The following is a 21200-nucleotide window of genomic DNA, read 5'->3' as shown; positions in this document are numbered from 1 at the left end:
TGCCCAAACACTGCTTCTCTCTGTTCATTCAGCCATCTGTTTGTTTGTTAATATGGGACTGTTTGTAATAATGCCTCTTTTACACTCTGCTGACTTTCATATTTTAATGATTACGCAAATATGCAGAGTGAGAATGAAGGAAGTAAGACGAAGGAAATAAGGCCGAGCTTTAGATTTCGTGATATTTAATTATAATTTGAAATGTAAAGAAAATGTTGACATGTGGTGTATTCCAGCCCACTGAGTGTAACTCATCAACTCATCAGTTTTTCCTTCTGTTAAAATGTTGATAGGCGTGCACATAAGAAGACTGGACAGCTGGACCTCCTCATCCCCAAAGCTAAATACTGTTTCAGAGAGCAAGAGCTTATTCTGACTTATTTATTTTTTTATTGCCTCTAAGTTATCATCTCCAAAACAATAGGCAGTACCTATTATTTATGCATCAACAGATAATTATGGCCTATCAGCAAACAAAAAGATCTTCAATGTTTGTTCCATCTGGCCATAAAATGTGTGGATGTTTATTTGGGGCCACAGAAAATATCTTTACGGTCAGTAAGGACTGTTTCCACAGTTTCATCACAAACATTTCCTGTTTAAGGCCTACGTGTAAGTCAAGAAAAGTCAGTGACAAATGGCTCAAATGCTCTGTAAACCGTCTGAGAAATTTCAGATTAATATATTATAAATCCTCATTGTTTTGCACAACAAAGTGTTGAGAAGTGTTGCTGAAGAAGAATCAGCCACTGTTCAATAAAATTCACTGACAGCAAATAAGACACTTAGAAGAAAATCACTTTGCAGTAAACTTTATTTACATCACAGGCCCCCTGTGCCTTTAACATCTCTTTATGTAAACCTGGAAACATTACATTCATTGTGCAGAATGTCCAGCATTTCCTGGTTAAAGATATTTTTTTCATCTTAAAACTACATTCAACATGTTTCCACATGCAAATTATTTAAAATCTGCCTTAGAAAATAAATCTACTAAAACTATGCATTTAAAAAAATTTATTCACACAACTAAGTGTTTTAGCAGGATTTTGCTTTTTTTAGTTTAAACGTCAAGGCTCCTCCGAAACTCACTCAATCCACTTAGACTGGTTTTTAGCTTGATTTGCATCATGAACATTATGTAACCATTAACTGATGAGTACCAAAATTAATTTTAAAATGTTCATTTTGTTCCCATTTTTTTCTAAGCACAATACTCACAAGGGGTTAAGAAAGAGTCCCTTTAGTGAGTGGTAACCACTGTGTTTATGTAATTATGGTTTAGATACTATGTTGCTGTTTACTATAATCATCATTGTTTCAACTTGTAACTGATTATTATCTTTACAACTGTGGATTGAGTGAGTTTGGAAGGAGCTACTTGCATATAGATCACACAAAGCCAGTGAAAAAAATGGATGCATGCTCTTCTTTTCCACTTCTCTCCAAGATGCAAATAGAGCAGTTTTAAGGTAACGTGCAGAAATGCAAAAGCAGGATAATACAAATTCTGAAAATTGCAATTCATTAAAAATAATCCTTAAAAAATGTGTAGGGTCTAATAATCTTTCATACATTCACTGTCTGTATGTGATAGTACCATATATTTTTCCAGTTTTTCCAGTTCTCCCAATGCTTTTCCTCTTCTTTTAACCAACTCTTTGTTAACCACAGATCACCCCTACATCTTCCGCATGTGAGCAGTTGTGTTTCCCAACCCTGGACCTCTTGCACTCGAGCAGTGATCTCTCCCCACCCTCACACTCCACATCATCCAAGAATATCTTAACACTGTCGTCCGCCTCCCCCAGGACAGCCCTCTTCATCACTGCCAGGGCATTCGAGAATCCAAGCTGACGACACACGACGTTACCTGACTTGATGGTGAAAAGGTCATCGCACACTGTACCCCACTGGCCACGGATGAAAATCTCCACTCTGCCTCGATCTGGCAAACCTTCGGCGCTTACAAGTCGCACTGAGCCAACCCGCAGCCTCCACCCTTCTCTTACTCTCTTGTAACCTTGACCTCTACCTCGTCCTCTCGACCTCTTAAACACTTGGTTGCCCTCTCCTGCACTTTCCAGCTTCTCGCCAAGCCACAGCTTCTCTTCCTGTGTTTTAAGCAGCGTAGTGTTGATTAGTGGTCTCTGGAGCCTGTAGGATGGTACAAGGGGCGTCTGGCTGAAGTACGGTGGCCATGCTGTGGTCATCCTATGGTCAGGAGCTTTCGGATAGGGTGTAGAGATTAAAGTCATGTGGGGTTGCTTCAGCAATTTTGTGGATGGGGTAGTAAGGAGTTGTGGTTTAAAATACTGTGAGGTGGTGCTAGGGGGGTACTGAAGGGGTCTCCCATGTCTCCCTGTTGAAGGTGTGGTGAGGGTTGGGCTTTTTGCAATCCTAGATGAGTCTGCAGTCGTGGAGGTTGTGCGATAACCTGATGAAGAGACAGAATCACCCTTTTTATTTGATTACATGTAGTTTTATGAGGTGCTGAAGTTAAAAAAAAGTTTGACATTTTGGGAAACAGAGGTTGGTTTGTTATTAAGAATCAGATGCAGAAGAATCGTATAAATAAGGATATTTTAGCGACTAAGTAGCCTGCTGGGAATGGGGTTATGTGCAAAGTTAGCAAGTTAGCTAGCTATACTACACATTATTTTTTATATTATCATTTAAACAAAGTGTAAATACATCTAGCAAATTTCTGTATTCAGACAAAAAAACTGTTAAAAATGTAAAACCACCAACATTATTTTTGTCTTTTATATATGTAGGTATTTAAAAATGATATCGTGTTGTTAAAATGCTAGCTTTATCTGTGCAGGTAGCTATATTGTAATATCTTTTTGCAGTCTGTATTCTAGCTAAGCTAAGTTAACTAATTAAGACACAGCACTGACCTTATCAGCTGGAAGCACATTTCCCAAAATGTTAAACGGCTTTAGGACAATTTTTCATTGTACTATCTGACAAAGCAAAAATAATATCAACCACAAAGGAAGGACGTAGACACAGACACAAAAGGATGAATGTCCAAACTGAGGCTGATGCAGAACAATTTATTCATAATAAATTATGCCAAAACACCCGATTTAAATTAAAGCAGTGCAAAAACCTAACGCATAAATAAGCACCATTTATCCTGCTTTAGCTTCTTGAACCAGCCAAAGAATAGCATGTTAGCAGGTCTGAAGTTGGGATTTAAAGCCAATTTAGTCAATTCCACGACACCTGAGTCAGGCAAAAGTTTGTGCAAATGCAAATGGCTTAGTCTGAATAATTAAACTTGTGATTAAAACTAAGCCAAGAGGGTGAGGCAGTAAACTCAGTTATAATTAAGCTAAACAACAATTTTACAGCATTTTCTCTGCAAATTATGCAAATTATTTTCCATTCCCCATGTTTATGTTCCAGTGCACAGACTTGCTGAACTGTAAAGACAGGTGAGATGCAAAAATGAATTCTTAAAAAGCTACTTATTTTTTGAATGCATATTGATTTAAGAAAAGTCACCTTTTGTTTTTTTTACTCTGGTTTTTTTAGCCATTTAGGTTACAGTATGGCTTATCTGCCTCAACAAAGTGGAGAAAATGTCCCAAGGGCGTATTTATCAAACTTTTTAAATCATTTTATGTTATTTATTTCTTTATAAATATTCACAATATTCTTAATCAGTTCAAATCAGTGTGTAAAATTAGTTAAAAGGCCAAAAACCTATATAGCAAATTATTTTGTTGAAGAAAAACATAAATAACCCTTAAAACCAATTGAAATATAATTAAATTATAACATTTTAACATTTTTTAACATTTTAATTATAACACTTTAACATGACCTTTAGGATAGCGCTGATACTTTTTGATCATTAGAAAGCCTGCATAGATTTTATAGCTACCTTATTCCAGGTGTGATTTTCCCCCCTAAGAAAAGCTAAACTAACCTAATTAGCACTTAAACCTAATTTGCAAAGGATTTTACTTAGAAGCAAACATAAATTTAGTAATTAAGGTGTAAAAATGTGAAACAAAATCAGAATGTAGAAGAAGAAACCACCAGTTTTGGCGTTGCTGGCTTCTCCTCGTGCCACGGTGTGAACCAGTCTCGTGGACTTATTTTTAGTCTTAATAGTCAAATTAGTGGTTGGGTTAGCGGTTTGGCTAGAAGTTGGGTAATCAGTGGAGCTAGCCTGATAAACGGGTACACCAGCAGGCCTACCAGTGGACGAGGTTGTGGCAGGAGTTGTTGCTGCCATCTGGACAGTTCTTGGCTTTACTGTTGTGGTCGACACTGATTTTGTTGTGGTTTTGAGAGCCGGTGTTGTTGTTGGTAACGTTGTCTTTCTTGTTGTTTGTCTTGTTGCTGCTGTTGTTGGCGGTGGCTTTGGTTTTTTTCTTGCTGGCATTGGAGGTTTTTTTATTACTATTCTTGTCTTCTTTTTAGTTGTTGTAGGTTTTGTAGTGGTTGTTGTAGTAGGAACAGCTGTGGTGGTTGGTTTCTTGTTGATTACATACTCTGCAAAAAAGAGAAACATAAAATAAAAAGAATTGTGCAGTGCTAAAAACCATCCGTTGGATACCTGATGCAAGAAACTGCTTTGATTTGGTAGATTTATCAATTGTCAGTGCTCCCATTAAAGTGAACAATCCAAAAGACACCACGTGCATATTAAATAGCATGTTTTAACCATTTATTTACTGCTGGAAATGTAACTCACCAATTTCTAGAAAGAATCACTAGTTAAGGTTGAAGCAGGACAAGGAAGTTCGAGAAAAAAACACTACTTTAAGACTTATTTTTACCTTCTTTTGGGTGGAAATGAATTAGTTTTCCTTTTATCTTAACAGGTGAAGGCTTGATGCTACATTTTCCTGGTGGTGCTCTCCTGTTTCCAAGACAGAAAAGATTAGTACACATGCAGTGATGGGTACTATAAGCACATATGTATCTTTTCATTTTTATTTTTTTTTATGTTTTGTTTTTTATCGTGTTTAGCAGCTTCCACTTTAATTTTGGTGTGAAATACAGTAAATGAAGATAGATTAAATAAATAAAATAAAAAAAGTCTGTTTTTCTTCTTTCTTTCTTTTTGCCAGGATTGGCTAGAGAGGGATGGAAATGATTGTGCTCTGACCAGTTCTTTTAACATTTTTCTGGACTGCACTTTATTAGCAGCATTCCAGCTCTTAAAACCTCCGTCATACATAATTATTGGGTTCACACTCTCACACCTTAACATCACACATCCATGTAGTTTGATGAGCATTTAACTGCTGATGAAGTAAAGTGTTGCACTGGCAAGTTACCTGGAAGGGTCCACTATCTTGTAGATAACGCCACCTCTGGCTGTTGCACTCGGGACTCCTGTGGCTAAGAAATACAGCTCACCTGGAAAAATTCACAGAGGAAATGGAGAAAGAGAGCAGCAGGCAGAGATGGCAGAACGTGAAAAGACAAATGGGGAGATTTTTTTTTTTAAAAATAGAAAGCAGCGAGCAAGAAAACAAGGAGATGAAAAAAGAAAAAAAATTTAAACAACAGGAACAGAGGGAAATATTTATGATGACAACAGACGGGAGACAGAAATAAAAGAGGTACAAAAATAGCAAAATGGGGAGAAAGAGAGAGACCAAAACACTACTCTGGGGGAAAATATTTTAAACTTTGCTTTAACCATTCGTCTCTAATTTGCTTCCTGAAATTATCAGGAAAGAAGAGAAATACATTTTTTTTTAAACCAAAACAAACCTAAACGTTTCCTAACTTAGAAATCGTGCAGTTTAGTAGTAATTTAATTTCATCAACAATAATAATACCAGTAAAAATATCCACCTTGGTACTTCAGATACCAAACTACATGTGTACTAATTCTTTCTTTTCACAGTAAGCCACACAGACCAGGAGACCAGTAAGAAATCCCCTGGAAACCAAAGACATGTAGAAAAATAAATTGTATTTCCAGACCAGATGGTGAGTGTTTGCTCTTGCTATGTGAAATCAGTCCTAAAGAGGGGGCTACACCAAAAACATTGGTTTTGGTTACTAAGAGACAACCCATATGGAAAAGATATATATAAATAATAATAATGGATTGGATTTATATAGCGCTTTTCAAGGCACCCAAAGTGCTTATTATTCATTCACGCTCACATTCATACACTGGTGGAGGCAAGCTACAGTTGTAGCCACCACAGCTGCCCTGGGGCAGACTGACAGAGGCAAGGCTGCCATATCGCGCCATCGGCCCCTCTGGCCAACACCAGTAGGCGGTAGGGTACAACGACCAGGACAGAAAGGCCAGGACAGAAAGGCCAGGGATCGAACCGGCGACCTTCCGGTTACAGGTGCGCTTCCCAACCGCCTGAGCCACGGGGCGACCGTATAAAAACTTTATAATTTTTAAATGTGGATTGCCAATTTTGACAACTAGGTTGGGAATAAGCGCAATGTTACTGTGATAGAGTTTTTATCTGTCTTGTGTGAAACTTGTATGAAAAACATACAAGAGTGAAAACAGATATAAGATCCCTTGAAAAATTATATAAATGAAACTTGTATGTTTTGGATACTTCCTAAAACAATATATGAAAGTAATGGGAAAGTGGCCACTTTCATGAGTAAATCATGTAAGCCTTATATGATTCACTATATGAAGTAGGCCACATGTTATGCAAGTCTTTTATAAGTTTTTTCTATTTCTTTTCCATATGGGAAAACTGCTTGTAGTTCTCATGCAAGAAACTTACTTGTCTGCAAACATTCGCCAATTACTCACTGAGCAGTATTAAAAGTGTGAAATGTGCAACACAAACTGGAAACAGAAAAAAAGTTACACCTTTTTAATAGTGTTGGCTGCCGGTGTCACAACCGGCAACCTATTCACCAACTGTCAGCAACCTCTAGCAACCCCAACCAGTCTGAGAATACACATTTGCCACAAGCATCTGGCAGCTGCCTGGGGATTCATGGACTGTTTGTAGGTGTGTGTAACTGAGGCTTAAGTTTATCTTTCCATTATAAATGTACCTAATTAAACAAGTGATGCAGTGTCTGGTAGTAATACATCAACACGCCGACCCACACAGTTATTACCTGCTTCATCTTCAGCAAAAGAGATGATGTATTTATAGTAACTGTTGATAAGTTTGGGGAATCTGCAGGTCTGGTCTCTTCCCATGCAGATTTCATTGTACTGCCATTCACCTGTGATAACGTTCTCCCTAAGAGACATCAGACGCCTAAACAGAAACAGAGATACATATAATGTTTACGCATAACAAGAGCTGTAGTCCAAAAGCTTCACATCAATTCATTTTTACTGTAAATGGTTAAATCAACCCTGTGCAGAGCAGTTCAACAGCACACTGACTGGACATTGTTTAAAAATCCACAAAAACAACCAAAAAAAGGTTATGTGTGTTTTCATTTGAAATTTTCATTTTACAAACACACACCCGCTCATGAAATCCCCAAAGATGTAGAGTCCGTTAAGGTTGGGCATCTGACAGCCTCTGTAGATGTATCCTCCTGTCACAGACTTGCCCAGCTTGTGTGGATAGGCAAAGATTGGCAAGACATCGTCTGCAAACACATAAACAAAGTTAATTATTCAGTGTCACTGTTACATCATTGTAACAAACAGGAAATATACTGTACCCTGTAAGAAACCCGAGCTCATGAAATTGAATGACAAATGAAGTTTAAAATCTCTTTTGAGTTGACAACAGTTTTTTATTCTCTTACAGGGAATACACAGTGTGCTGTAACACTTTAATTTACAAAATAAATATCTGTATAAATATTATATAATTTGGGTAAAATATACTTGAATTTATGGACTTTAAGTAACCCAGGCTGTTGACTCACCGAGGGATGAGTTTTGACAGAGTTTACGATCGTAGCAGCTGAATCCTTCTTTGGCTCTCCATCCGTAGTTTCCTCCTTAAAAATAAGTGTTAACACAGTAAAATTACTCAGGAAAAAAGAAGTTCTACAATTTATATGTATTCAAGCTGTTTGATGTACTCCTTATGCTGAAAAAAATGGATTTGGTGTTCAAGCAGTAATTCTAATGTCTATTCTACGTCCTCTTTTGAATACATGAGAGTCTGTTTTATTATTTGGAAGGAAATTTGGAAGGAAGTGTTTCTGTAATGATCCAGGCTTTGAAATAACAGTTGTGACCATATTATACACTGATAAAATTAAAAAGTAATTTCACTTTAGTAAGCTGTTAAACTATAGAAGTCAACATATCAGAAAAGGAAAATAATCCTTCAAACTACAATTATCATACCTTTAACAATGAGGTCTATCTCTTCGTATTTGTTCTGGCCCACGTCACCACAAAACATCCTGCCTCTGCCTTCAGTGGTAACGGGGTCACCGCGGTCAATGGAGCAACGCCACATGTTGCGAACTCCATAGGCATAAACCTCTGCAGGGAAACAAAGAAAGAAATACGTGGATGGAAAACACAAACAAAAATGACATCCTCTGTGAGGGCGCACTTCTGACACGAACAGTAATTTTCCAGCTTTGCACAGTAAGAAAAACACAGTCCCACCGCAGTCCAATATTATGAGAGAAAAACTAAGCTAGATTAGCATAAATAAGTGCGCCATTCAGTCATCTTCAAAGTCACCAGACATGATGACAGTCTTCCACACAAACAGGAAATTCATTTACCCGGCCGTGCCTCCTTCTCGCCCAGAAATGGGTTGTCTGAGGGAATGCTGTACGGGGCACCATTATCGTTGAAGTCAACGTCAACACGCAGCACCTTCCCGAGAAGTGCTGACCTATTAAACGCAACGACCAGACAAAAAAGGAAGAATGACTCAGAGTATCATAAAGACTGTGGTGACTAAATGGTTCAACCCTAAGTGTTTATTTAAAGCCAGAAAAAGCACGGTCAGATCAGTTTTGCAGTTCTGTTTGAATGAATCTGAGCAGAGAGTATAGCTCTGGACACTTCGTCTATCAGCAGTCAGATGAACAATGGACAGTAGTGATCTGAATCCACTGGGAGTCATAACACTGACCATCAAGATGAGCATGAGCTGTTTCTTTCCTTCTCCCTGCCTTTCTCTCCCTTGTTGTTTCATCTGCTTAGAAATTTAAGGAAATAAGGAACTACCTTTACAAATGGGTGTAATTTCTGTATAAATAATAATTTTAAAATATCATTAATGACCATTTATGACCTTTTTCTAGTGTTTCCCACCCTGCAGTCACTCTCACTCACTTTCTCTCTCCCCTCCACATTCCAGTGTGTGGTGGTCCATGATGTGTGTAGTGTGTCGTGTCAATATTAGACTTGGCAGGCTGCATTCCCAGAAGAGCTACTACGGCTTGTCAAAAACAGCCTCAGGAAGAGACAAACAGCTAAATTGTCCATCTCTGGAGAAAAGGTGCTAACAGCTCTAAATGAAGTCCCAGTTTTGGAGGAAGTTTACCTGCTTTCTCTATACAAACATTAAAGATAGATCGCTATTTTTGTCAGCCCTAAAATGCAAACCTACCTATTAAATGTGACATTATTGGTGCATTTCACAGGATGAAGTATTGATTTACGAAGAATGAGGAGCAATATTTGAACTTCCTGACTCTTTTTCTATTGGCTGAACTTTGTGAGTTGCAACCAAAGGTTTTCTGTGCTAAAATTTCAAAAATAATAAACTTCAATCAATGCAGCTCTCAGTATAATGATAAACCATAGGGGAGGAACGCCTATTTGAAGTGTTTTGTAAATTAAAGACTGAAATCTCCATAAACTGGCACAGCACAAAACCTGGCAGTTATCATGAATGATTGTTTATGACACGTGTGCAAACAACGTTTTCACTCGTCACTTTTGAATTATAGTCTTTGCAAAACTATCATTTATAATGCCCTCTGTTCAATGCAGAAACGTTCCTCATAATTTTGATCCTTTTCATTAGATTTGATTTGAGAGGAATTTAACTATCTGGAACTCATTTTTGGCAGGACTCTCTGACGCTTTGCCTGCTCCGACTCGACTTTGGTATTTTGTTTATCAAGTCAACATCTCGACAACGTCATGAGGCCTCGTGAAGATTAAAAAGATGAGCAGTCTTCACAATCACAACTATGTCTATTATGTTTGCGTGTTATTTGAGATTTCACATCTTGTTTAACACAAGACGTGAAATCAACATTGTCAGTGTATGCATGCATCCAAACATGCAAACGCATTAGTTTAACAGTACTGACTTGTTTTGTGAATTGCCAAACTTTCCAAAAGGATCTCCAGCACGGCCACCGTCACCTATGAAGATGTACAGATACCCATCGTGACCGAAAAGAAGCTGTCCTCCATTATGATTGGATGCTGGCTCCACCACCTCCAGGATGGTTCTACAGCAGGAGAGATGAGAAGATGATGAATGTATTTGTGTCGTTTAAGACCATGCAAGGACCTACCTGACTAAATACAGCACCTCTCAGAAGAATGGTCTAGTTGATTATCATCATGTACTGATACTGTGAACTCGCTGATTCGTATTCGTTCCTCCTTCTTAACAGACACAGAGTAGTACACGTAGGCTTTTCTGACAGTAGTGAACCTGAGAACAAACAGAGGCTCAATGGAAATGCTGTATTTCACATTTTGGCACAGTGAATTTTTCCTTTGAAAACAAAATGCTGCTGTTTAGATGTGGATATATCCCTTAGACAAAACTAATATTTTGATTAAAAAATGATGGACCTAGGATGCAAGGCTATGCAGAGGAATCCCCTCTCATCTCCAGCCCACGGGGATGTGAGGACGGCTTTAGTCAGGTTGAGGAAAGGTCGATCGATCCTAGAGCCGTTCGCCAAGTACACCCACACATAACCCAGCTGCTCCGCAACAAAAAAGCGATGAGTTCCATCGTCTGCATGGATCATGGCCACAGGGTTACGGAGTCCATTGGCAACTTCCTGTAAGCACAGCTCCAAACATCCTTCAGGATCTTCATTTAGCAATCCCAGGTTCGCATTTAACTCTTAGGGTGAGGAAAAAAAGACACGGGAGAGTAGATTGACATGTGTCTGATCACATCCGCAAACTGAGTTGCAATCAAACTTGCAGAGACTTGCACCAAATTAAAACTGTAATTATTTTACAACAATCCACTCTACCTTCAGCTTCTGTTCAGGCAGTTACAAATCAATATCAAGAGCTCTTCCACCCACACTTTCTTTCATTGGAATGATTTTTTTGGTGAGACAGTGCAGACACCGATATTTTCTAATTCATGCATGCAGTTCAGACTGTTTGCATCCACACTATTGTTTCTGCCTATGTAGTCAGTAACATTCGTACTAACGATTTTAAACATTTCACTTTAAGCATGCTAGCTGGTTCACAACAATGATTTTAAAATGCTGATGTGGAGCATCATTTTGATATGACGCTGACATTTAGCTCACAGATTGATCTGTTTAATAACAGCTGCAGAGCTACCAAGGCTGTATACTCTAAACCTTTTTTGGGCTAGTTACACTGAGATTCATTTTTTTAACCTCTTCATACAACATGTAACCCATACCTGCATTTGTCAAGACACTAGGATAGCAATACTCTTTGTCCTTCAACACCAGAAATTCACAAAACCTTCTGTGATCTTCTTCAATTGTGGCAGTCAGGTTTGCAAACTGCTGTGAGTTCCCTACGTCCTCAAGAAGGAGGCCGAGCGTGTACCGGCACTGCCGCCAGTAGTCAGAGCAGTAATCCCCACAGAGTCCAGGTAGCACCCTCATGGGTGTGTTAGCGTCCTCGGCATCATACAGGTGGGCAGCATATGGAGAACACTCCTTCAAAGGACAACAGATACTGTTTCATTACATATGATTTAAAAATGTAAAACTTTTTTAGGCTAATATCAAAGGTAGAGTTACAGAAATGTGTGAGATTCAGTAATGAATCAGATAAATGGATTTGTGTATTTGGTCTTCCACAGCCTCTGGGCCTCATTTTGACTGGGCAAGCCTGAGATATATCCAGCCTGTCTGAGTGCGGCCTGGTATAAATGGATCCCAGGAAGGTCCACTCAGTTATTAAGTCACAACCACACTGTCCACACCCAGAATAGTGTGCTTTAGGCACAAAGAGCCATGGCACCCAAACCATCATCATGCAAACTGGTGCGCTTTCATTTACCAGAAAAACCAAACTGATCCAGTAAACAAATCCCAAACAACAAACCGGCATAGGAAAAGCTTTGGTAGATCAAGAATGTTGAGATTAAATTTGGTGTTGTTTCTTGTAAGGGCTCATAAACCTATTTTCACTTCGCACTGAATTATTTCTGACATCAGTAAAGTTTTCCAAATAACTGTTTTGGTATTTAAACAAAAGTAAATATTTAAATAAATAAACATAAATAACTTTGCAAAAGATTTAGCTCATTTAGCACAGATCAGAACAGCAGATATGTGATATTTTTGTGTTGTTTTGTGTTGTTTCACAGTCTGATGCTTAATCTCAGTTGTTATTATACAAGGAGATAATTACAGTGATTATGTAAGGGGTGGATTTAGTTTCAAAAGCACTTGTGGTTGTTTTTTTGTTTATTTGTTTGTTTGCATATTTTAATCCTGTCATCACAATGTCTCTTCCGGTAATTATTTGCTGTAACATTTTTGTAAGGACTTTGGTAAATGAAAACATGTACTTATGTGTTTTTATCTAAAAAAAAATTTTAAGGTTTTGTTGTCGTCATCGAGCCCTGGTTGAAAAATAGTCTCCAAAAGATGAACCAACCTCACAGAAGTTGCCTGGACGTCTTTGCTTGACTTTCTAGTGAGAGAAACGTTTGTGTTGAAGAATTGCCTTTTGCAATCTCTTCCTTGATTAGAATGAAACAAAAAGAGATATTCGCTAAAAGAAATTTCAGTGGTTTCTTGACCTCTTAATCACAGGCTTTCTGGCTCCTTTCTTTAACTTTGCACTCAAACAATTGCATTTGATGCTGACACTGAAGGCAGTGATGCAACAGCTGTAAAAATCTTACCTTCAGCATTCAGATGTGCATAAATGTAAACGTCTTTTTTTTATTATTTTAAACAGTCTGGGTACATGTAGGAAAAGCCTCATTATGAGAAAAAGATCAAAGCAGTTACAAGGAAAATAAATGGGTGATGTCCTGTTATCTAGTGAATCTACCTACTGGAAAATAATGTAAACACCTGCCATTTGTTTTTTGTTATATAAATCTGTTGTGTCTGCCTTTATTTGGTAAGTATATCAGGTAAAAATGGATGTGCAGTAACATATTTAATTATTTGTACCAGCAGAGCACTTTACTCTAGAGTTGTTTAAAGAAAGAAAAGATCCTGTAACTCAGTGCAGTCTGGGGCAAAATGTAAAGATTTAAAATTTATTTATTTTAATATAATTGTTTGATTTTTGTTTCTATATGCAAACCTCTATTTAATCTCTGTTCTATGTAGAAACAGTACCATTAACTAACTGTCTCCAGTTCAATTTTTCCAGTGGTACAAAAACCAGTTTTGACCAGGAAGATGACGCTAGAGTTTGAACAGTGTATTGTGGGTAATAGCTGTTTTGTCATATTTACAATTTGCCAAAGGGGCAACATTTAAACATTTGGGCATGTAGGTATTTATTACTGCCTTATTACAAGCATAGTCAGTCAGACCTTGACCAGCTTTGACCAGAACTTAAAACCTTGATTTCTATCCTAAATACCACCTGTAAGACTACAAGGCCATCTTTTGTGGTTAGTTTATATTCCTGTGAGCAGATTTTTTTTAGACCACAATTACACACATATGGACAAACTCACAATGTCAGTAGGTAACATGACTCAAGCTGTAGCCCACACTGAAATGGATATGTTTAAATATAAAGGTGTGACAAATCCATAACTATCAATACTTTTTGGACACTGTTTTGTCTGTTTGTTTTTTTTTACTGTATCACATAAAATGTTTCATCACAGTTGCTGGTCGTATAGTAGTCCATTAAACTTTACGTTTCTGTGTCTGTCTTTGTCTTTTAGGGCACAGATGGCTTAAACTGCTGTTCCACCCAAGTGTTAACTGACACACTGACTTTTATAAATCACAGAGAAAGGGGAGGTGGGGAGTTTGGCAAAAACAGTCAACATAGACTCCTGTTGAACATCTTGATAGTACTACTGTGGAAAAGATCAGACTGTTCTCTGAAATGGATTTCTCTCTACTGGGCCAAACAAAAGCTGTGTTCAGTCTGAGATGCTGGAACTGCTGATGAAAGCAGTAAACAGGCATGGTGGGCAGATGCTACCTTCAATGAAAAATGTATAAGTTCAAGCTATATCTTCTTCAATATGCAGTATACATTTTAAGGCAAGATTATGAAGATGTTTTCTTTGCTTGAAAATGAGAGACATGTGTTGGCAAAAAGGCAAACTGCAAATACTGCACATGATCTTTTGTTTGACCGAGTCATGCTGAAATACCAGCCATTGTCCTATTTCGGTTCCACTATGATAGGGTAGAAATAAGGCATGCAGCTACAAGCAGCTGTTTCTAACAACGCGACCACTTCAAGCTGCTATAATTTGGTGTTTACGCCGTCAAGTTCAGAATAGACTGAGATTTTATTCCTGTCATCTCACATGCTCCCGATTCTCCACCGACTGCTCCACAGGCTGGTGTTTTATTGTAGCTGAGAGACAGAAAAGAGTCGTGGTAAACAGATGGCAGGTATTTGTGTGACCCTGTCAGAGGAAGCGACACTCAGCAAGCTGAGTTTTTAAGAGACATCGCTACGGTACCAAAAGTGCTTATTAAAAATGCAAGAGGGGAAACAACTAATCTGGACTTCTGCTGCTTGATGCAGTGCTCACTGAATGGTTTTTATCCTCAAACAGCCCCTTTATGGGTCTTGTTGAACTGAGGGTGCTGCTAATGGTTTATTTTATGACAAAATAAATGAAAACCCATCGAGAAAGCCACGTGAAAGCAGAGCACTGCAACTATAACACGCAAATGCACACGCTTCTCAAGGGCAACAGAATGCCCTTGAAATTATCTCTATGTCTGTTTTTATTATAGTTAATTCATCTGTTTTTCTCTTTCCTTTATGCCTGACATTATCTTCACTGATTTTATTCATCTCTTCTTATTCCAGTGCTTTTCTTCCTCCTTTTTCTCTCTGCTCCTCTCTTGCAGCAACCTGATATATCCTGGACCCCTGGCCTGAGGAGGAAATGGTTGTTTGTTTGGTCAAGTAAGCAAAGAACAATGACAGTCTTCCTCCCGTCTCCCTGACTCACACACACACACTCATTTCCCACTCTGTCTCTCTCTTTAATATGTGTCTGCCTGGCTCTCTCTTCACGCTGTGATTGATATCAGTGCCAGGAAGCTTCCGTTCTGCAGCTGGAACAGAGGGCTTCAGTGTATGGCTTTTACCCCGGTTAAGTACCCTGGCAGCGGGGTAACCTGACCGCCTACCGGGCCTCTTTCACCTCAAATTATGAACTTGGGAGCTGAAAACCACAGAGCGGACCATCATCACCCCAGGGAAAAATGTTCAAAAAGTACACAAAAGCATCAACATACATCAAATGGAACCAAAAGTGCGTTCTTTACTTTTAACACAACTTTTCACATAAAGCGCTCATGTAAATGAGAGTTTCTTCAAAGGCTTTTTTTCCACTCTACACAGCACATGTGTATCATGCTAAACTTTTTGAATGTATATTTCTTCTGAGCTCCACCTATATCCAGCAGTTGTAAATGGTGCGTGAGTCGCAGCTCTGCGATTTTACTCGAGATCCAGCCTGCACCGCTTGGTAAGAACCACATCAGGCTATAATTACCACAATAACATAAGTCTATATTTTTGGACGATTTGTCACCATCTTTACATAACGTATGATGTATGAAACTGCCGGGAAGCCGCCAAGTTTGTTAGTTTTCATTGTTTCGTTGTTGACATCAAAAATTAAAGTGTTATTTATGGTAAAGCCACCCACCCGATTCTTTTGGCTGCTGTATAGTGAAGCTTTTATCTCAGTTATACGGGCATGACCAAATTTGTGCTGCACCTATCGTTTAATTTGTGCTCTGGGTCTGCACGTAGTAAGCGTCTAAGCTGCAAAGTCAGGGCCTAATTATGTCATCAGTGAGTGGGAATGGCTTCAAGGGTTATTCCAGGAAGGGAGGGGCTGGATTTCAGCACTGGGATCTGTTTAAGATTAAAGAGCTGAAAAAAGAAACTAAAACACAGTCACACTAAAATAGAAAGACTCGTTAGAATAAATAATATCTAAAACTATTAACAGAGACTGAATGTTGAGTATTTATTTTATTTTCAGTTTCTCCATGTTCACTTTATTATTATCATCATCATCATCATCATCATTAACTATTGTAAAAAAAAAATAGAATTTCCTAAATATGGGATAAGGAAAGTATTTCATATCTTATTTTAATCTTATTTTTTATTGAACTGCATTGCAAGAATAACACAATAATGCTTGCATTTGGAAAGTTTTTTTTCATGCAAAAAGTATATGAGTCATTGCTATTTAAAACAATATTAGTTGAAGAAAAAAAATTATTGTGTTCACCTAGGGATTACTGCTTCTTTTTCTTCTACTTCTACCTTATGGTCCCGTCCACACCTAATGGTTGCACAGGCACTTCATTCAAATATTGCCAAGTCTTCTGATGGTGTAGTTAAAACCTTAATGCATATTTTTGTGAGATTACTGGAAAAGTGAACGTGCTGTTAAATTGTTCTGCAATTTCATACAGTTGTTCTGGTTCAAACTCTGGAGACTGTCTGTCTTATGCTTATGTCTGTGCCTCATCTGAGAAACTAAAGTTTTCTGGCACATAGTTCACGCTGAATGCGTGAGATGACAAAGTTCAGAGTCTTTGTCCATAAAACCAAAACCTCATCCAATTTGAATTTGGGCGATCTTTCCCTTCAAGGTCAAGATTTCGTGCACCTCTGGATTTCTTTCTGCGTTTTTACTAGTTTTAGATATTTCCCAGGAAGTTCCAGTATGAAAAATTTCACATCTTTCTGTGAATATCACCATGGACCACCAGACTTAAACAGAGAGCAAACACTTTTTGTTGAGAGAGGGGCTTCTGAAAACTGATGTTAGTTGTCTTGTTCATTATAACTAAGATATCAAAGTAAAGATGCACCAATTCCGACAGTGAACCGCCAATTCCGATTCTCTAAAACTATACTTACAGCTATAACTCACAGCACATTGACAGCATGTACAAACAAAAGTCAACTTTTCTGAATTGTTAAACTTGTTAAACTTTACAGGTTAGCTGCAGGTTCTTCTCTCATTGAAGCAACTGAGAATAAACTGAGAATTTACATGATATTTTTTATCTTGCTAAAGAGAAGCAGGTGAAACAGGTTAATATAACAATACAAATGTCAGGTACTTGCATCATTTTTCAGTATATTTATAACTTAACCAGATAAGATGACACAGACTCTTTTTGTCTTTCTCACCCATCTCTATAATTTTCCTCGTAACTGCTTTGACCTTTTTCTCATACCAAGGCTGCTAGCTTATGGCTGGATCTAAACTCGTTAACTTTAGCTGTAGCCACGTTACCTTTATTAGCTTCTTTAAAATGTCCATTTTCAGCTGGTGAGGGTGATTTAAGTGTCTGATTAGGTCTCTTGCTAAGAACATTTGCCGGTTCTGTCCAAATTTACTTTGCCAGTTTTGTGTTTTCCTTACTCACAGTGAAGAACTCGCTAATGGCCACAGCCAAATGCTAGCGGGTGGCTGCATGACAAGGACCATCTCACAATTGGGTGCACGTGAGGCTAGCCGACAGGTCACCAGTCAGGACCAAGAAGACTGCAAATTATCAGATTTCCAGTCGATCGGTGCATTTCAACTTTCTTGGCTTTTTAAAAAAAACAATGACAACTAATCTGTGATTTGTTTAGTACATGTTTGCAAACAGATGACCATGCAACATCACCTCCAAGGACCCAGACATTTTGTGTCTACATCAAATAGCAGGATTCACTGGAAGAATCCACAATTTTTACAAGCCTGAACATCATGTATCAGGTAAGAAGTCCAACCAATGGCGCACTTTTTGTTTTTATTCAACAGGTTTCCCTCTCCATGAACCTTAGAAGTTGGTGAAGTTGTGGCAGAATTTTTTGGATATCTATGTTTTTATTCAACACCCATGTGTACTGTCATTTCATCACCCAGGGTCTAAAGAAGAAAAGTTAGCAACAATAAACCGAACGGTTATGCGGTACAGTAAAGGAATTACTAACATATTTTTTAAAAATCCACCGTAGTGTTATATGAACATTTAAATGAGGCTATATCTTGCCAGATGTCTGATACACGTCACTCCATGGGTTGTATCAGACCCCACAATAATACAAATTAAACAGAGAAAACCTCAACAATCATATGACCCCCATGAGCAGGTGCTCTGGTGACAGTGGGAAGGAAAACCCAACGCAATCATTCATCTTCAACTCCCTTAGCAAAAGGCAGCCCGTTCTTGATTTTGGAGGGTTTATTTCCTGGATGATCCAGGCTTTTGGGCTTTATATTCGCCATGTTCAATTTACACATTGGTTTGGCTTTTGGTATGAGTAACTGCTGTCTAAAAGCATCATGTATTCATTAAACTGTTAAAATATTTTGTTGTTTCTCCTTTATGACGAGCTTCTTACACATGACTAAACACACTTATATCTTCCTTTTGGAAATATGTAGTGGAATTTATTACCTGCTAAAACAAACCAGAGGGGAATCTGCTTTAATGTAAATGTGAAAAGTCACAATGGTGATGCTAGATTAGAGGACAGCATAATAAAATCTAGTTATTATAACATACAGTGGAAAACACGAGTTTGGATTCAAAACTGAACATGTGTCACATAGTCTGATTTGAATATTTGTACCTAATACTCATCAAATCAAAGAGATCAAATCAAATTAGAATAAATGTTTCTCTTACCTGGCAGAGGATGCTGCGTACGTATTTGCCACAGGCTGCATAACCTGAATGGTCAAAGTTTTCCATAATGGTGTAAAACCTGCCCGATATCTCCTCATCTTTTTCCACATCACAGCACCCAAACTTGGAATACTCCTTGCAGAAGGCCAATGGCTGCCTGGGCTCAAATGGAGGCTTGTAATCCAAACACTGAGGGTGACAGCTCCCCCACCAGATACGGAGGAGCAACAGCAGGATGGGGAGAAGGTGGTGAGGGGAGAAGGTGTGCTGCAAGATGCATCTGGTGACCAAATTGCAGGTCTGTATCATCGTGCTGTAAGTATACGCTCTCTCAGTTCTGGACAGTTTGTCTCTTGACCCAGTATTGTAGTAAATGAAGTCAGTGTGAATGTGGCATTTGAATTTAGAAAAGGTAAGAAAAGGAAATGAGTGTACAGGTTACATCACGTCTATAAAGCGCAGATGTGAAACTGAAAGTTAAAGTGGAATGTTTGATGTTTTCATTTGGTGTGCTTGTCTCTGCAGATTCAGGCAGCCATCAGTGTGCTTATGTCTAGAGGTGTGAATGTGTGTATGAAGCACACTGACCCTCCATCACAGCTGCCTGCCAGCTGGCCAGAAACCTACAAAATACTCAGGATAGCTCCAGTTAAATCTAACTCACACAACACACTCACATGGTAGGCTAACCTCAAGATGTGTGAGACAAAAATGAGGTAAAATATAGTAAATCTGATCCAAGATCCAGTGAATTATTTTACTCAGGAGAACTGCAGAGCAGTCCTGAAGGTCTGTCCAACCAATGTCCCAAAGTTCTGTGATGAGAAGAGTTTACTCAGTCATATCTGCATAAACGCCTGCACGTCACAGCAGAAACTCCTGAAAGAGATAAGGTTCCCGTCACTGAAACTGACCATTAATCACACTGCAGGTTCTCAAAAATAAGTTTGTTGTTGCACTAAAAGCAAATAAAGGAAATAACTAATCTTCTTAGAAAGAGGGACTAACCTTACAAAAAGCAATGGAAAATGCTGCACCTTCAGCCACAGTTTCTGAAAAATATTTACTTCTAGCTTGAAGTCACTCGGAGAGTCTCTGCTCTGTGTTTGCTCTGGACGTGCTCGTTTGCAGAAGCCATAGGTACAGACAGACAGACAGACAGCAGAAGAAAGTGAGAGTGAGAGGTCCTTTCATTCAGACACAGCCACGCTGCAGCTTTAGCTGAGATCCCTCCCTCATTGCTTCTTTCCTCCTCCTCCCCCTCCTCCCCCTCCTCTCTTCTTTTCATTTGCTTTTTCACTCTCCTACAAAGACACATGCATTCCTTCCCATAGCATGCGGTCCATATTGCCCTGAAGTTGCAACTTTCTACCTCTTCTCCCTCTGAACTCCCCCACCTTCAGCATTCCCAGACCTCCTCTCTGTGTCTAACAGTTCCAGACAGACTTACTCGCACTGGTGAGGTCGTGTGTGTGTGTGTGTGTGTGTGTGTGTGTGTGTGTGTGTGTGTGTGTGTGTGTGTGTGTGTGTGTGTGTGTGTGTGTGTGTGTGTGTGTGTGTGTGTGGTCAGATGAACTGGGACGTGTGCTGGAAGCAGAGACCAATGGATTCTCCAGGCACTATTCCAAGCCTGAATCTTATGTTTAAGAGCACAACTGGCAAACATTTGCGACTAATTTGTTTGAATACTTTTAGTTGAATTATAGCTTCTTCCTAAGTCGGAATTTTTTTTTTTTTTAAAAGGGGGGGAAAACAGTTAAAAGACCTTTAAACTTCTTATATACAATGTTTTTCTACTTTGACTTGCTTCAGATTTGTATCATTTATATTCTAATGCATTATAATCAACAGAATATGAGTCTTCAGGTTCTTTGCAGCTCATTCTTTTAGTTAGAGGTCAAACACTTTACCGTCTTTACCGGGATCCAAGTAACACAGTGCTACAGATTGCTCAGTGACTCCCCAGGCAAACTCGTGATTGCTAAGAAAAAATTGTTATTCCCCTACCAGTTGGTGAGTGGTTGCTAGCAGTCACCAGGTGAAACATGTTGCAAAGAAGTATAAGCATGGAAGATGCCAGTTTGTCTGCAGACATTGGCTAACTACTTGCCAAGTAATAGTAAAACTTGGCAAGTAGGTATCCAATGTGTTTGAGTAGTTGGTTTACAGATAGGTCAAGTCTTCCATATAAATTTGAT

The 21200-nt window shown here is 38.6% G+C and overlaps 1 protein-coding gene across 4 annotated transcripts; it reads right to left on the bottom strand.

Moving 5' to 3' along the window:
- Positions 1–796: 796 nt before the first annotated feature.
- Positions 797–20246, bottom strand: si:ch211-136a13.1 (HHIP-like protein 1). 4 transcript variants are annotated; one of them, XM_005474676.4, is made up of 15 exons: positions 20011–20246; positions 19003–19881; positions 11559–11823; positions 10733–11012; positions 10464–10589; positions 10237–10380; positions 8689–8801; positions 8297–8437; positions 7867–7941; positions 7455–7581; positions 7093–7238; positions 5307–5388; positions 4803–4885; positions 4219–4515; positions 797–2437 (listed from the first exon to the last, which is right to left on the bottom strand). In XM_005474676.4, the coding sequence occupies exons 2-15, from the start codon at positions 19309–19311 to the stop codon at positions 1665–1667; spliced, it is 2961 nt and encodes a 986-aa protein (XP_005474733.1). In that variant the 5' UTR covers positions 19312–19881; positions 20011–20246; the 3' UTR covers positions 797–1664. The 4 variants fall into 4 exon arrangements, 3 of the variants coding, with proteins under 3 accessions (XP_005474733.1, XP_005474734.1, XP_019200872.1); XM_005474677.4 differs by having other exon boundaries at positions 20016–20246; XM_019345327.2 differs by having other exon boundaries at positions 20070–20246.
- Positions 20247–21200: the final 954 nt, after the last annotated feature.

The sequence above is a fragment of the Oreochromis niloticus genome, linkage group LG14 (assembly GCF_001858045.2).
Source record: "Oreochromis niloticus isolate F11D_XX linkage group LG14, O_niloticus_UMD_NMBU, whole genome shotgun sequence".
Lineage (NCBI taxonomy): Eukaryota > Metazoa > Chordata > Actinopteri > Cichliformes > Cichlidae > Oreochromis > Oreochromis niloticus.
This window is presented reverse-complemented; position numbering and strand designations above follow the sequence as displayed.

What these genes read in the sequence shown, in the direction of transcription:
- si:ch211-136a13.1 (XM_005474676.4), bottom strand. Translation starts at nt 19,311, where the DNA reads ATGATACAGACCTGCAATTTGGTCACCAGATGCATCTTGCAGCACACC. An exon ending in TTTGGCAATTCACAAAACAA is followed by an intron (nt 8,802 to 10,236) that starts GTCAGTACTGTT and finishes TGCGTTTAATAG; the next exon opens with GTCAGCACTTCTCGGGAAGG. An exon ending in AAGATAGTGGACCCTTCCAG is followed by an intron (nt 4,886 to 5,306) that starts GTAACTTGCCAG and finishes TCTTGGAAACAG; the next exon opens with GAGAGCACCACCAGGAAAAT.